Source organism: Pararge aegeria, chromosome 5, assembly GCF_905163445.1.
Source record: "Pararge aegeria chromosome 5, ilParAegt1.1, whole genome shotgun sequence".
Classification (NCBI taxonomy): Eukaryota; Metazoa; Arthropoda; class Insecta; order Lepidoptera; family Nymphalidae; genus Pararge; species Pararge aegeria.
The window spans coordinates 15,740,488-15,756,453 of record NC_053184.1 but is presented as its reverse complement, the minus strand read 5'-3'; the positions used below and the strand labels follow the sequence as shown (position 1 = coordinate 15,756,453).

Here is a 15,966-nt window from a genome sequence, read left to right as displayed (position 1 = left end):
CTGATATGGCGATATGTCATGGCGATTGTTTTATTGATTTCCGTGGCTCGATTTTATGGTGTCAGCGAGTCAAGAAATAATTGCTTGGGTACGTACATATGTAGGTAATCGCAAACATTGAATTGCAAAATCAACGTGGAATAACTGCAATACATTTTGTATGAATATTTCTCTATTAATTGTAAAGTCAGTTAATAATAGTATTTATAACTTTTAATAACTGCTCAAAGTCTGTTCAATTTCTTCCTTTTATTAAATCAGGTAAACAGAAAGGGGATTTTCTAAAAATGTTGGAAGTAGCTATTCTCTACTATTTTCTAACTACCAACATTTCCTAAATGATTTAGAAATGACGTTTCAAGTTTTATCAAAAGATTAATAAACCACTTTACTTCTATTGTGACCATTCAAACCGCGGTAGGTAGGTATATCAAATTCTCTATTGTAGTCTTTGCACAAAAGGCTTGTTACATGGAGTGGGAGCGAGTCTTTAAGTTAAGGACGTTTATATCACTCTATTTTTCTCATGTAAGCAACCATTTTAGACTTAGTTTTACTTAACCTGAGCTACGGTGCGCTTTTTGCTGTTGCCTTTTAAGACGGTATCTCTAAAAAGACGTTGCAAGGAGTGTTCTAATTTACTTCATACCACAGAATTAAGAACATTCAGAATCCTCATTCAGCCATTATTGCATGCTGTGCATTGTGTCCAAAAGCAGAGAAAACGCCCTGCGCATTTCTCACTTCGAACCCGTGGAATGTTGCTATCTCACAACCTTTTCCCATTTTCCCCATTTTATGGTAAACATTTAGAACATTAGAGGTTAAATAATTACTGTCAACTGCTAAATGAATGAAGTGACTAACTACAAGTGGTGTGCACAGGATTTTGGACTAGGGTAAGCATAAAAAAATAAAATGATATAAAATGGCAAATGGCTTCTTCGTTTCCAGTTATATGAAAATGTTAGGGTATGAAGCGCTTTTGTGCATGTATGAAGTGCACGCCACTGATAACTACCTGTTAGAGAAACAGTAATAAAGTGGTGTGGTTTGTGATGCTTCAGTATTAGTCATGTACACGGATTCTGCATGTTCCTAATTCTATACCTTATACTTTAAAAAGCAGTAAAATATCCTGCGAAAAAAGTATCGTGCTACTTACTGCATTTATCATATAAACAGAAGTTTTCAACACAGTACGGTTGATATTAGTGAGCAGCGCACGTATCTGAGACACCTCAATTCCCTATTACAAGAATGTTACAACGTTTTTCTTATTCTTAGCAGCAGGAAGGTATAAATGTATTTAAGTTTTGACCAAAAACACCCAATAAAGATGTTTGATCTTAATCTACATAATAAAATAGTATATTGAATCAATAGTATGGCGTATCACCAGTTACTTCACATTTGCCAAATCTATTTTAAATCTGCTTTGAAACAGCTTGCACCTCTAACGTGTTTATTTCCAAAAAAAAAAATAATAATAATGTGTACCCATGGATTTTTTATATGTACTTATATCACATGCCGAAACAAACTTCGGAAGACTTAAAAACTAAAAAACACCGACTGCATAATTTCAACCCATTCGGAATAGTCTAAAGATATATGGAAATATGCATCTCTAATTTCAATCTTATAATTTACATTATAAACATAATTGATCCAAGAGTTTTGTTTATGTTTTGTTTCAAAAATATCGTTACTAATTAAATAATTGTATTACAGTAGTTCGTATCCTATTGAGTAGCCTAGGTTAAACAAATAATTTATTACTTACAGGTAAGCTGGTTACAATACCTTTTTTAAAGTTAACAGCATATAAACTAAATATTTTTAACAGCTTATTAAGCTACATAACAGATGATAATAACTTGTTTTACGTAGAACTTAGTACAGACATACGTTCATATTAAAATAAAACTCAATGATCCAAGAGTAAAAAACTGTGAAGTGCGCGTGCAATACATGAACTTACCACGTTACCTGAAAACCAGATCAGGGTCCCAATTTAAACGTGTTGAAATCCTAAGCATAATTATATTTATACTTTTAAAAGTAATATTTATAGCAGAGAAAGGAAATGCGGATAACTTTAACTAACAGATAGTTCTGTTAATAATTGACGGGACAATGCGAGGCATTAGTTCAAAGGGACCAATAGTTTAGTTAAGAATCTTTGTACAATGCTTATACGAGCTCTTAAATCATTTATGGAATGACGAAATCAGTATTAATCAAGCTAAAGCTTGAAATGTTAAACTAATTTCCAATGTGAAAAAGACCCAGTGTTTATTGTATGCTCCAAAGAGTTATTTAACATCTTTAAAAATAAAATTAAAAGGTCCAATAGTATAATTCAGCGAGCTGGACCGAGTCCGCAGCGGCGGTCCAAACCATTCCACTTGGAAATTTTCGATCACCTTCGCGAGAAAGGTTTCTATTTCCAATTCAGCTATTCGGCGACCTGAGAATATGGAAATTTTCACACTTAAACAAAATACTTAAACCTAGCTTAGCTATGGTATCACTTTAGAATAGAGAAATATTTTTTTATGCAAAAAGAATAATTACTGGCGCTGAAAACAGAAGTTCAGCTTCTTTGTTCTGCGGCATTTTAGATAGATAGATATAACGGAGGAAGTAAAACGCATCGTTCCGTCGTATTCATAGAGTAGTATTATAATATAAAATACCCTTCTGATTCCTCGCGATTTGTTGGAAGACAGGTTATAGTGCAACTGAATAAGTTAGTTTCAGACCACTCTTTCTGAAATATTTCTGTTGAATTATCGACAGTCGCGTTATTTTCGTAATCTAGTAACTTGCACTGATATAAGCCGAATCACATATTTTTAAAAACCAATGATGATTCTTATTGTACTGCACTTCAGCATCATCATCGACCAATGGACGTCCACTGCTGGACTTAGACTTCTGTAGGGAGTGTCAAAAAAATATAAATATACTATTTAACCCATTTACGCCCGCTGTCCCCATTTGGGGCCGTTTGTCTAACTACCCACACATTATAATTTTTTTAAACTATATTGGAGTTTAGATACTTAATCGTAGTGTCAAAGAGTGTGGCTTCCTAATAATAAATATAGTTTTGTGAATCACCGAATAAAGTTGTTATAATTGACGGTTTTATCTTCTTCATTGAGCTACTAGTTGATAGCCTCAAGGTAAGTCATACTTTTTCATATCTATAGTGGTATTATTTTTTTTTTTTTAGAATTATAAACTTTCCTATAGTTGTCACTATAAAATAATGCTATTATATTAGGAATTTTGTAAGATTTGACTATAAGGGAAGATACTTTAGTGTGGTGTCCCCAAATGGGTCCAATGGGCTTATTGCTTATATATTTTTTATTTTTTTGTCAGATTCAGTTTCAACGTTAATCATGAAGAAGCCATCATTTGATTTTGCAAATGGCTATCGGGGCCTCGAGGAAGTTATAGAAAATATTTTTAATGAAGAGTTCTTTCTGAACACGAAGTTATATGCTACAAAACACAACAACCATGACTCTCAGATAAATGTTGATGACCCCAAAATTTTTATTGGCATTCTACTATTGACTAAATACAACTCACTTTCACGAGAACGATTGTACTAGTATTTAGACTAAAACTGTAATGTTTCCATTGTTTCAAAAGTCATAGTCAAGAAACAGATTCTTGGAAATAAAGAAATTCCTGCATTTTTGCGACAATGAAGCTGCTGCGGGATCTACCGATAAGATGTTCAAAGTACAACCACTCGCTGATGTGCTGATCAAGAAATTCCTTCAGTGGGGTGTAGTCCATGAGCATCTATCGATAGACGAGTCAATGGTCAAATATTTTTAACGCCACCCTGCCAAGCAGTTCATAAGAGGCAAGCCAGTTCGATTTGGATACAAACACTGGATGATTGCAAGTGCAGATGGTTATTGCTATGCTTTCGATGTGTACTGTGGTAAACCATTAGGAGGGACCAGTAGGAGCCTTTGGATTCAAAAATTGTAAAAGGCTTTTTGGAAAAAGTGAGTGAAAAAGTAACTCCGAGTCGAATTTTACTACAGTTTCGTTACAGCCAATCGAATTTTGTTCGTACGATGGCTTGACAACAGGGTTGTTACCATGGGTATCAACTACGACTTTGTTTACCCTCTGGGCAAGGTGAAAAGGTGGAGCTCAGCAGAAGGAATAAAGATAGACGTGGACATCTCTTTTCTCTTTCAAAACTACAATAAAAGGCATGGGTGGAGTCGATCAAGCTGATCAGTCAATCGCAGCATACAGATCAGCTATACAAGGCAAAAAATGGTAGTGGGTGCTGTTTACCTACATGCTAGATTATGCTGTAGCTAATGCTTGGTGTCTCGATATCCTGTCCGTTGAAGATAAAATGGACCAGCTCCAGTTTCGTCGAAGTATGGCCCGCTATTATTTAAAGGGGTGTAGGCAATAAAAGACCCGATAGAAGCCGGTGTAAATCGTCAGTGGTGCCAAGCATGAATCTGAATGAAGTTGGACACTTCCCTTAGAAGCTACCAAGCCAGCTTTGTTGCGTAGTATGTCACGCGAAAGCACGTTGACACTGTAAAAAATGCATCAAAACATTGTGCATCAAAAATTTTGTTTCGAAAAATATCATGCATAACCCCATTGGCCCCATTTAAGGACAGTGTTTTTTTTAATATATAGAAGATATTTTTTTAGGTATTTTGCTGTAAAATGTCTAACTAGCCTCCAATAATTCGTTTAATAAAGTTTTTTCCAAAAAATTACTGCTGGTTTGTATTTGGGTCCAAATGGGTTAAATAAATATTCTACGACAGTACATAATTTGCCATCTAGTCCCAAATTAAGCTTGTGTTATGGGTACTAAGATAAATGATGAATAATTTTATGAATAATATACAGATAAACACTCCGACACTAAGAAACATTCATGTTCATCACACTAACATTGTCCAGTCGTGGGAATCGAACCCTCGGCCTTGGACTCAGAAAGTAGGGTCGCTGCCCACTGCGCCAATCGGCCGCCATCTTGGGTGCAATGGCTCTCTGCGACTCAATCAATCATCCGTCCACCTCTTCGGGGATCTACCAACGCTGCGTTTTCCGGTATGAAGTCACCATTTCAGCACCTTTGGACCCAAACGTCCACCGGTTCTCCGAGCTACGTGCTACGCCTATAGCCACTTTAGTTTCGCAACTCTTTGATAGATCAAATCTTTGTCGGTAACTCTGGTTCTTCTCCGCATTTTGCACTTATAAAAATATAATTTTTAGGTCCTTGGTCCATGGCAATTTTATCCCTTTATCTATATTTTTAATAAATTACTTTACCTATGCACATGCGAACTCCAAATCCAAACGGATTCCATGCGAAGGGATGTGCATTTCCATGAAACAAGGGATCATCTTTTTCTGCGATCCATCTTTCAGGAATATACTTTTCTGGCTGCGGAAAGTGTTGTTCCATCATAGACAAAGCTTGATGAATGAATGATACATATGTCTGAAATAAAGTTTAAACTATTAACGTAATTATAATTATCATAATAATAACAGCACATGCGTTTTAGCCTGCTTTATTAAACTAATTAATCGCTCTTTCGGTAAAATAGATTTAGTAAATATTTAGCGATTATTAGCCAATAATTGGGCAACTTGGTTAATGATTGGCGTAACAGAAAGTGATGTCATGTATTTTAATGATGCGTTCTGTAGAGTTTAAATTACATATTCCAGCAACTCTGGCCCAGTTCGTTTAGTTGTCGTAGAACGTAATGCAATTTATTTTGTGTAAAGATTGGCGTGGTGCCTTGTGGCATTTGGTTGGCGTTGTGTGGCGTAAGTGGGCGTGGCGGAAGGTTACGCCATGTTTGGTGGTAGAGGTGGTTTGCCCTGTGATGTGTGTAACCTTGTCCGGAGGCATATCATAAATCCATATTGCGCTCTTTTTGAGAAGGAGCTCTTACTGTCCCAATATCTTAGTTAGCATACTTACACCTTTGGGTATTTTATAGCCTAAAGTTTTGTACTCCTTCGAAGTAAGCCTCATGTTGCCTGCCACAACTGGCATCATTCTCATAGACTCTTTAATACATGCTTTAAGATAGGACCGCTTTTCTTTATCCGAGAGGATTTCTTCTCTTAGTTTTTTTTGTTTATCTGGATTATTGGCCAGTAGATATAACGTCGCAGTCATGGTATTAGCTGCCTGTAAGTGCATAAGGAAATGTTACTGCAATATAATAACTTAAACAAAATATACACAAAATAAAAAATATTGTTGTGTAATGTTTCTAACAAAAAAATATGGCAGGGGAAACCAAGAAAATTAAAAGGCAGAAAACACAACTGAAAAGCGAGAAACTAACCGTGTCGACACCAGCAAATAACATATCGCTAGCCATAATAACAGCTACGTTCTCATCAATTTCAAGGAGTTTCTCTAAAACACCTTTTTCTTCAAAGGAAGGCTGATTCTTAGACTTGAGCTCTTTCATAGCCACTGCGATGAAGTGTTTACTTATACTGAAACAATAATTTTACGTATAAAGCTACATTAGTATTGTTTACTGGAGTACAAACATTCAAAAATTATTAATGACTACCTAATGTGGTTTTAAACACGACCGTAGACGATTTTTTTTAAATACAAACTTTTTCAATCATAGTTCCTATTTTTATATATTCTAGTAAACGGAATATGGAATATTCAACCTTTTTAACCGTTTTTATTTGGCTATAAAACTGATGCATGTTTTTTTTAGTTATTTAACAATATTATTTTAGTTTTTTTTTTTTAATTATTCAAAGCCATTCATTAAAAGCAATTTTCATACAAAATTATCAATTTAGGTTCTTAGGTCGGTTCTATCGGTTGATTAATGCAACTTAACATTAAAACAAAGACTGTAAATACAAACGATAGGAGAAAAATCTTACCTAATCTGATCTTCGTATAGCTTCATCGCCTTTTTGAATGTTGGCGTTGAGATATATCGCCACACACTTGGTTTGAAGTCCAACTGGTCGACTATAGTGAATATTTCATGAACCAAATGTATTAGCTTCCTCGCAGGAGAACTTTCAGGAAGTTTGGGGTCGAAGCAATTTAGACGACCACCAAGAGCCACTACACTAATAGACTCCAACGCCCATAGATTCATCTCGAAATCAAAATTTCCCTTCAACATATTTTTGTCGTTGCGTATCAACCGCATCCTGCAAAAATTAGAGAAGGATATAGCATCCTTCTCTTATTTTTCAATTAAACTTCTTTTTTATTGCTTCTATAATAAAAATGAAGTTTAATTGAATGCATATAACCGTTAAAAACTACCTATAGGCCTTGTAAAAAGGCTTAGCGTCACTCATATGGCGAAGAAGAGACCTATCACGCAGCACTTAGTATCTTTACGTAATGGAATCAGAGATGAGGAGATTTGTTGAGGAACCGGAGTTACCAACACAGTTTATGAGTTGTGAGGCTGCAGAGGCAATGAGCGGGGCACATAGGTAGATCGACTGACGGACGTTGAGGTCTCAAGTTGATGAAATGGCGACGCTGTGCAGCGAAACGCATTGTTGATAGATGCCAACGAGATGGTCAAACGATATTAGACAAGTCGTAAGGAACCGCTGGGTACAAGCTGCTCAAGACAGTGAAATTTGGGTATGTATATAAAACATTTTTTTCAAAAGTAAGCGTCCATCATTTGATATGATGACGATAAACCACAAAAAATTGGTAACAGATATACTTTGTTGGTAGATACTAAGAAATAAACATGAATTAAGAAAACAACGTCCAAGGTTGGAAAATGAACTGTATTTTCCCAAATTGTGAATATATAATATACTGCTGGTCAGAAACATCGCTGTAAATCGTATTTCATATAATTTTCCCACAGCATTTTGTTAATTTTGTGATTCGGCGGTTAAAAACTGATTTCGATAACTGTAGATTTAATTATTCCGCGAAGCAATCAATTTTGTTAGTCGTTAAAGTTGCAATATCTACTATTAAGAAAGAGTCATATTAAAAGAATAACGTTTATGGAGTGCAAAATGTTGTTGATTACTTAATCAAAAGATTTAATCAATATAATTACATAATCAATATAATTAAATCTTTTGATTAAGGAATTAATTAATATCATAAATTATTTCAATCATATTAACCTTTCAATCATATCTTCTGCTACTTCATTAAGTGAACTGGTATACAGTTTAATAGTTTTTGGTTGTAACATAATTGGATTCACGGTTGATCTAAATTTCTTCCAGATATCGCCATGGCTGTAACATATAAACATTTAAATAAAAAAAATAATTAAATCGACTTAAAAAAGAACAGCTCAGGATTACTTGTTGTATACTATTAAATCGTACTGTAAAATCAGTAATACATTATCTCGTACGCAGTACAAAAAGTATTGGAATGAAAATGGTAGACGTAATTATCCCGTAGTGTGCATTCTAGCGCTTCTGGTATGTCTTTGTTCAATGACTCTGTCCATACTCTGTCCTGTCTATCTGAGCTTGAAGAGCTCATGGATTTCCATGATGGTGGGGACGTTTCCAGAACCCGCGTGCAATATTGGATGGATCCCGCGACCAGGGAGTGTGTATTGGGTAAGAACAATTTAGTTCCTATAGACGGCCGATTAGCACAGTGGGCAGCGACCCTGCTTTTTGAATCCAAGGCCGTGGGTTCGATTCCCACAACTGGACAATGTTTGTGTGATGAACATGAATGTTTTTCAGTGTCTGGCTGCTTATCTATATATGATTGGTATTTATGTACATTATTCATAAAATTATTTATCAGTTATCTTAGTTAGTACTCATAACACAAGCTACGCTTACTATGGGACTAGATGGCGATGTGTGTATTGTCTTAATGAAATGAAATAAATTGAAATGTATTTATTTGTATGAATATGTGATAAAATGTTCTTAACAAAATAATAAGTCGCATCATATCCGGTCAGGCAACCCCAACATACAAAATTTGGTCAATTATATATAAACAATCTAGTTCTGAGGAAATCTAATTGTAGAAATTCTAATTGAGGAGTTCTATTTGTAGAAATTCATCAATTGAATAAAATACATTGCACAATAGCCACTTTTCAATGTATTTTTAAATTTTTGATTCGAAATGCATTAAATATTTAGTTTTTCAAATACATAGCTGTCCTAGGGCACTTATTGAATATCAATCTGTCTTTGTTTCGAGTGCGCCTTGGAAATAAATCAGTAACCTTCCTAAAGAGATTTGGGTTAGATTTAACAAAAGTTGCTAATTCTAAAATATATATGCTAGGAAGTGTAAGGATTCTTAAACTTTTAAATATTGGTCTACACGAATCAAACGGGGCCTTTCCCACCATTGCGCGTATGCCTTTTTTGAGCAATAAATACTCTATTTTTATCCGTGGAATTGCCCCATATTAGTATCCCATACTTCAGAACGGAATAAACATATCCATAGTATGTAGTAAGAACAGTGTTTAGTGTTGAAGTTTTTCGCAATTTGTTCAGAAGGTATGCGCATTTATTTATTTTGTTACATACTACTTCGACGTGTGATTTCCAATTACAGTGTTTGTCTACAATCCTAGGAAAGTAACTTCGTCTGTTTCCTCAATGGTTTGGTACTGATAATTAAGATTTAATTTAGTCTTTATGGATTTATTATAATTGGATAATTGTATATATTTAAGTTTTTAATACATTGATGAATAGATTATTACTACTTAGCCATTCTATAATTTTTACAATTTTATTATTTATGTCAATTTCATCATTAATAATATTTTTAGAAGATAATATATATGATAGATAATATTATGTCAAGATAAGTAAAATGTCATCTGCATATAGAATACATTTGTCAGTAATAACATCTGGTAAGTCATTAATGTACAGAATGAATAATAAAGGACCGAGTAAGCTGCCTTATGGTACACCAAAGTTATATTGCTTTATTGATGACCTGTAACCGGTAAAAGAAAGTTCATTATTATTTTTTATTTCGTAGTATATTTATTTATTATTCTATGGTATCGTAATAAACGTGTTTTTAAACTTACTCTGTAATCAGACCAGTAGGTCCGTCGGGAGCAGCACCTTGCTTTTGGTAATAATTCTTTCGAAAATATTGTAATGATTGGAAACCAGGACGATTTGGCATCCAATTTTCACCACGAAGTATCTGAAAAAGTTTTATACTACTCGATCTGGTAGTGATAGGTTTTGGTCATTCCTGCAGGAAATTAAGGGGGTAAAAGGGATAAAAGGTAGCCTTTACGTTTTTTTATGATAAATTTCTAGGAAGTTTGGCATGGCAAACTATAGCTATAGTTAGGTATCGCTCATCGACGTGAGATCTACGTTTCACACAAATCGCAAGCGCAAACCATGGTATTTTTCAGTGTTAAATGTAGCTTATGTGTTAATCCAAAGTATAGTCTGTTTCTAGTGACTCTACCACCGGTTCGCAAGGCCGATTCTACCGAGAAGAGCCAGCAAGAATCTCAGCAGATTGATCTTTTTCAACATAATTTTACAGTTTACAATCTTTAGAATTTTCTATCCTGTGAGAGATGAGGACGGAACAGCTTGCTTTCAAGTGGCCTTGGCGTTAAAAAATATATCAATTGTACAGTCACCACGATTTATTAAATATGTTATAGCACATTGTTTAAATCTATGCATTGGTAGGTCTTTATTAATAAAGCATATACTCAATCCCACAAATGACTAATGTACTTTTCGCAGACTATATGCAGATGGCATATGCTATACATTCACAAATCCATACATCCTTACAAATTTTATTTAAGCTGTGGGCGCTGTGAATTTTTTTTTCGTCATTGTTATTATTCCTTAAATTATGTTATAACTTCATAGTATTGACTTACTTGTGCTGAAGCTTCTGCATCATAGAGTAAAATAATAGGAGGCGATCCGAAGTAACCCTCCATTCTTATAATGGGTCCAAAGCGTTCGTACATAACGTTATTAATAAAGTCTTCGTTGTTATATAAAGAACCTAAAATGTTTAAACAATTTCGTATTTACTCATCATCTTCATTATTCTCATCCTATAAATATCCTACTGTAGGGCACATGCTGTCACCGTATTAGAGAGTAAGATTAAAAGCATTGTTCAAACGGCTCTAATGTTGGACATCATAATGATGATAATAACTGAGACTGATGGCTTAACTTTCTCTCCTAGGCATAGGAGTGGAACTCTCAAATTTCCTCACTCCAGGTTAGTACTGAGAATTATTAGTCAACATGGTCGAATGTGTTTATCACTAGACCAAACTTTACACTTTAAATTCGCTTTAAATTCGCTAAAACAGTTTAAACTCGCTGCGATGTTTGTACATCGACTTCTCCATCACTTTTTGTCAGAGTTGCCTGATTTCTTAATGCATTACCTGATTTTGAGTCTGATCATATCAAATTGAATTTGATTGTAGGGGTTACCACAAATTCTATTTGATGTTGAAGTTGTTGGTATTAGAACTTTTTTTTTTATTCTACTACAAGTTAGCCCTTGACTGCAATCTCACCTGCGGATAATTGATGACGCATTCTAAGATGGCGCTAACCTGTTAAGTATCCCTAAAAGGTTAGCCCATTACCATATTGATACCCCTCATCGGTTTCTGCGCGACATCTTACCGGAACGCTAAATCGGTAGGGTGGTAACTAGTCACGGCTAAAGCTTCCCACCAGACGAAATTCAGAATTATAATTAAATTCCTAAATTTCCCCTGCCGGGGATCGAACCCGGGACCTTCCACTTAGCGCTCACCGCTACGTCAAGGAGATCGTCAAAACGGAATAAATCAAATTATAAACGAAATTTAACATGTTGGGATAAGAAGTTTCTTGAACTAATTTCAATACTAAATTGGATTTAACTAGATATATGTCCAGCTGTGGATGTTCAATGGTTGACATTACAACGAATTACGTGAAGGCCACGCCGCTGCGTCCACTTGCGTTCAAATTTGCGTTTAGCGTGGGTCTTCTGATTGGTCGAACGCAGGACGCGAAGTTGAACGCCACTAAGGACGCAGATTGGATTCCACGTGGTCTTGCACTTAGGAATAGAAGACCCACCTCCTGGCAGAAAATGGTGCAACTGTCCAATTATGGGTAATTTGGAGGGTCCGGGTATTTCGCGCCATGACTTCAGGTTGTTGTGCTCCTCATTAGCGTTGATGGTTGCACTATTAACTGCAATTGATCTATAACAATATTAATGAATTCAAAATTAGAATTTAAAATTCTTTATTTCAAGGCTAACTCTATAAGCACTTTTGAAACATTAAATCTGTCTTTTTTTTAAGTTACTCTACCAAAGATTCGAAAGGCAGATTCTACCGAGAAGAAGCAGCCAGCAAGAAACTCACTAGTTGCTCTTTTCCAACATCAACAATTAACATTTTACATTTTAACATCCATTTTTTTATCTCGTGAGAGATGAAAGCGGAGCCGGATGCTTCCAAGCATCCTTGTGATTAGGAAATCTAAAAATTATTAGGTAACCTCGCTGCAATTAATGTGTTTTAACATATTGTTTAAACTTATACAGATGACTAATTTATATATGATGACAGTTATGGGAAATAATTTAGGAATGCATAAACTTCTTACTTATATTACATATTTTGGACATTGACTTTATATGTTACTGTGTATTTTGAAAGTACGTACGTAAGCCGGTTTTCCAAAATATTAAAATTCGTAGTGTTCAGTGGAAGTGTATTGTTATTTTTTTAATCAAGTACTTGTTTGTACTTCTTTACAGATTAATTACTCAGATTAATTACGTTATTACATATAATAAAGTTTATCTTATTTAATAATATCTGCGTTAGATATAACGATTGCGTGTTTACATATAATTAAAAAAACATTAACTTTGGTTGAATACTCCATTAATAGGTACGTTAGAGTTTTTTGCACGAATTTATATAGCTGTGGTAACAGGGCCATGTCATCGAAGAGCAATGATGTTTTGTTTAATGTAAGAAGAAGAATATGTCTTTACATAACCACCAAAATCAGTAGTGGTTATATAAAGACATATTCTTCTTCTCAAATACACATTGCTGTCGACTTTTTAGAACGATTTGAAACGGTCCTTTGAAATAAGTATCTAAAATCTTTTTTAACTGAAACAATTTGACCACTTAAGATAATTATGTTATAATATGAGAAGTTGGATTATGTAAACATAAAAATAAATTGCTCACACAAACTATTTTCTGTTTAAAAAAAATGACGGACACACACTAACTTATTTCAATTACGCAGATTGGACCGCGCTCGGGCTTGTTCTATTTTTAAACTTTTTTGTTATTGCACTTATTATGATTGATTAATAATTGTAATTGATAGTGTCCGCTGAGGAATCTCGGCCTTGTCTGAAGATGATTCATAAAATTTAAAGCAGCTAAACGTACGGAAACCCAATTAAAAAAAAACAAATATCTAACTGAGATAAAATGCCATAGTCAGAAAAATAATATAGTTTAATTTTCTACTCGTCTGAATATGGAATTGGTACCAAATTGTACCCACCTTGTGAACTGCTTCCCAGCAGTTGTTATTATTGAAGCTGATCTGCGAACAGCCTGCATATTTTCACTTCACAACACGGAATTACACCAGATTATTTGTTTTCCATAAACACTTCTGTCGATGTATATAATCAGTTCGAGTAGATACTTTATGACGCTCCACAGTATCTTTTATTCAAACAATAGCTTATCAGAGTAGTGAACAATCATTAGATATGAGCACCTACTGCGTTGTACATGGTTGAATGATTGCTCGTGGACATGAACTTTATGATACCTACTCGCCCGTCCAAATGTTATGTTATACTGAGAGAGTGATGCAATTTTGAAGAGTGCTTGAATAAAAAATTAATTAAATCTAAATATTTAACTACATTGAACGGTCCTTAAATGTAAACTGTCGAACAATTTTTATTTATATTGACGTGATGATTTTTACGGGATTCATTTTAGCAGTCTTTGTTCTAATTAACTAACGTGTTTATAATATAAGTAAGTTCAAAGGCAAGAAGTAACTCAGGACTTTTACCAGACAGGTATTTATACAAAGGCGTAACTTGAGTATCGCAAGCTAATTTATCTACAATGTACGATTGTGAGTTCATGATTCAGGAATTATCATTGTAACATTATGTAATAAATGAAACCTCACTATATAATAAACAGTAAGGTTTTAACTCTTACTGAAACAATATAAAACGTAACGTAAACGTATATTTGTTCATTCATTTCATTCTTGTCTTTTCACTATGGTAAGCTTACGCGGAAGCAATTTTTTAAGCAACCTTTTAATATTTACCATTGTCTCTCGGCCTTAACCTTGGTGTAGATTGAAATAAACACAGACGTCCGCCGACACAGCTATAGTATGTATAGATTTGTATTCATTTTATTCGTAGGTAGGATTAGAAAAAAATGGGGCACAGGGAAACTAAGGAACAAGAAAAGTATCATTGTTTTCCTGTGATTGGCTTACATGACAAACGTTAGAATTTGAATTGAATACTAAATACATATACAGGTAAATATAGACCTTCAATCTTGTGCCAAAAACCATGTTAGGAAAATAATTGCAAATGTAATTGAATTTTGTTGGTGGCCTGAGATATAAATCTGGCTTTGATATCAAATACTAATAGTTTTGCATTATTAGTAATTAATTGTAGGTTCATAGAGCCTTATGACTTATCTTAATCATTTAGACTGTCTATAAACATTACTATTTATTTATTTACATTGTAATATATTAGTATTGTTGAAAAAACTATAACAATAAATATCTAACTGTTCAGGTACATTTTTTGGTTTAAAAAAGTTACGCTGGAGTTTCTTTAATGCGGCGATGTCAAATTATGACTTTTGAGCGTATATATAAAACTAGTTGTTGCCTTCAACTTAATCCGCATTTTTTACGTTATTAAGGAAATAAAATGTTCGTGCTGGACGCATTAACATTTAATTAGCCAGGGCTTAAAAGGTTCAAGCTATATCTATGCAAAATTTTGTAAAGATTGATTTTTCGACTAACAATATTTTTAACTATGTGGAAACGACACCCCTTTTTCGGATTAAAAGTTCCGGCAGTCCTATGTGCGTCTCCAGGATGCAAGCTCTATCTGTGCCATCATTTCATCAAGATCGGTCTAGGTCACTTTTCATGTTATGAGATTCAAATTAAATCTTTTCGTTTTTATTTTCACACAAACCTTGCCCGGACGGTAAGACAAAAAAAAGAACTTCAACTTGGTGCAGTCGTTCGGAAGTTATGCTCGTACATTTACATTTCACTTATGGCGATTTTTTTTTACTTATGTAACAGAAAAGATTTATATCAGATAATAAATATAACAATTGTCAAAATATGCCCAATGAGTTCCTCAGTATCAAACCGATAAATCCAGTCCTTAGTCATAATCACGTATTTGAGAAGCATCGCAAAGCAAATTTTGGTCGAACCGTCGGTAAGGCCATTTGAAGTTGAATTTCCGTGTATCTTTATTCTATGGATCTAAGGTTTCAAATCTCATTTGTCCAATATGTAGGCATTAAGCAGCTTGTCGAGTGGTTTCAATCCGATTACTCGCGGTTTTTTATATTATTTTAAGGATTCAGATGAAGGTCAAGATAATCGTTCTTAGTAGCGAACCTCTTTTACTTATTATTCTCTAAAATATATTAGCAAACATGACTTGAAACGGAAAATCCCCACTGCGTCGACATTTGCTATGTACTCGTATGTAGGACTGCCATAAATTCCAGAAATCAATACGGGACCTTTTAATTTGAATTTTTGATGCTTAAATACATTAATAGATGGTAGCTTGGTATCAAAATA

At 34.3% G+C, this 15,966-nt stretch overlaps 1 protein-coding gene across 1 annotated transcript; it reads right to left on the bottom strand.

The window, feature by feature from the left end:
- Positions 1–2,276: 2,276 nt before the first annotated feature.
- On the bottom strand, positions 2,277–13,869 carry LOC120624018 (cytochrome P450 CYP12A2-like). Its single transcript, XM_039890325.1, has 10 exons — positions 13,633–13,869; positions 12,166–12,293; positions 10,947–11,077; positions 10,116–10,237; positions 8,200–8,316; positions 6,961–7,239; positions 6,390–6,546; positions 6,017–6,229; positions 5,353–5,524; positions 2,277–2,473 (listed from the first exon to the last, which is right to left on the bottom strand). The coding sequence occupies exons 1-10, from the start codon at positions 13,689–13,691 to the stop codon at positions 2,319–2,321; spliced, it is 1,533 nt and encodes a 510-aa protein (XP_039746259.1). The 5' UTR covers positions 13,692–13,869; the 3' UTR covers positions 2,277–2,318.
- Between the last annotated feature and the right edge of the window lie 2,097 nt (positions 13,870–15,966).

What these genes read in the sequence shown, in the direction of transcription:
- LOC120624018 (XM_039890325.1), bottom strand. Translation starts at nt 13,691, where the DNA reads ATGCAGGCTGTTCGCAGATCAGCTTCAATAATAACAACTGCTGGGAAG. An exon ending in CTATACGAAGATCAGATTAG is followed by an intron (nt 6,547 to 6,960) that starts GTAAGATTTTTC and finishes TTATTGTTTCAG; the next exon opens with TATAAGTAAACACTTCATCG. An exon ending in TGGAGTTCGCATGTGCATAG is followed by an intron (nt 2,474 to 5,352) that starts GTAAAGTAATTT and finishes CCATATTCTCAG; the next exon opens with GTCGCCGAATAGCTGAATTG.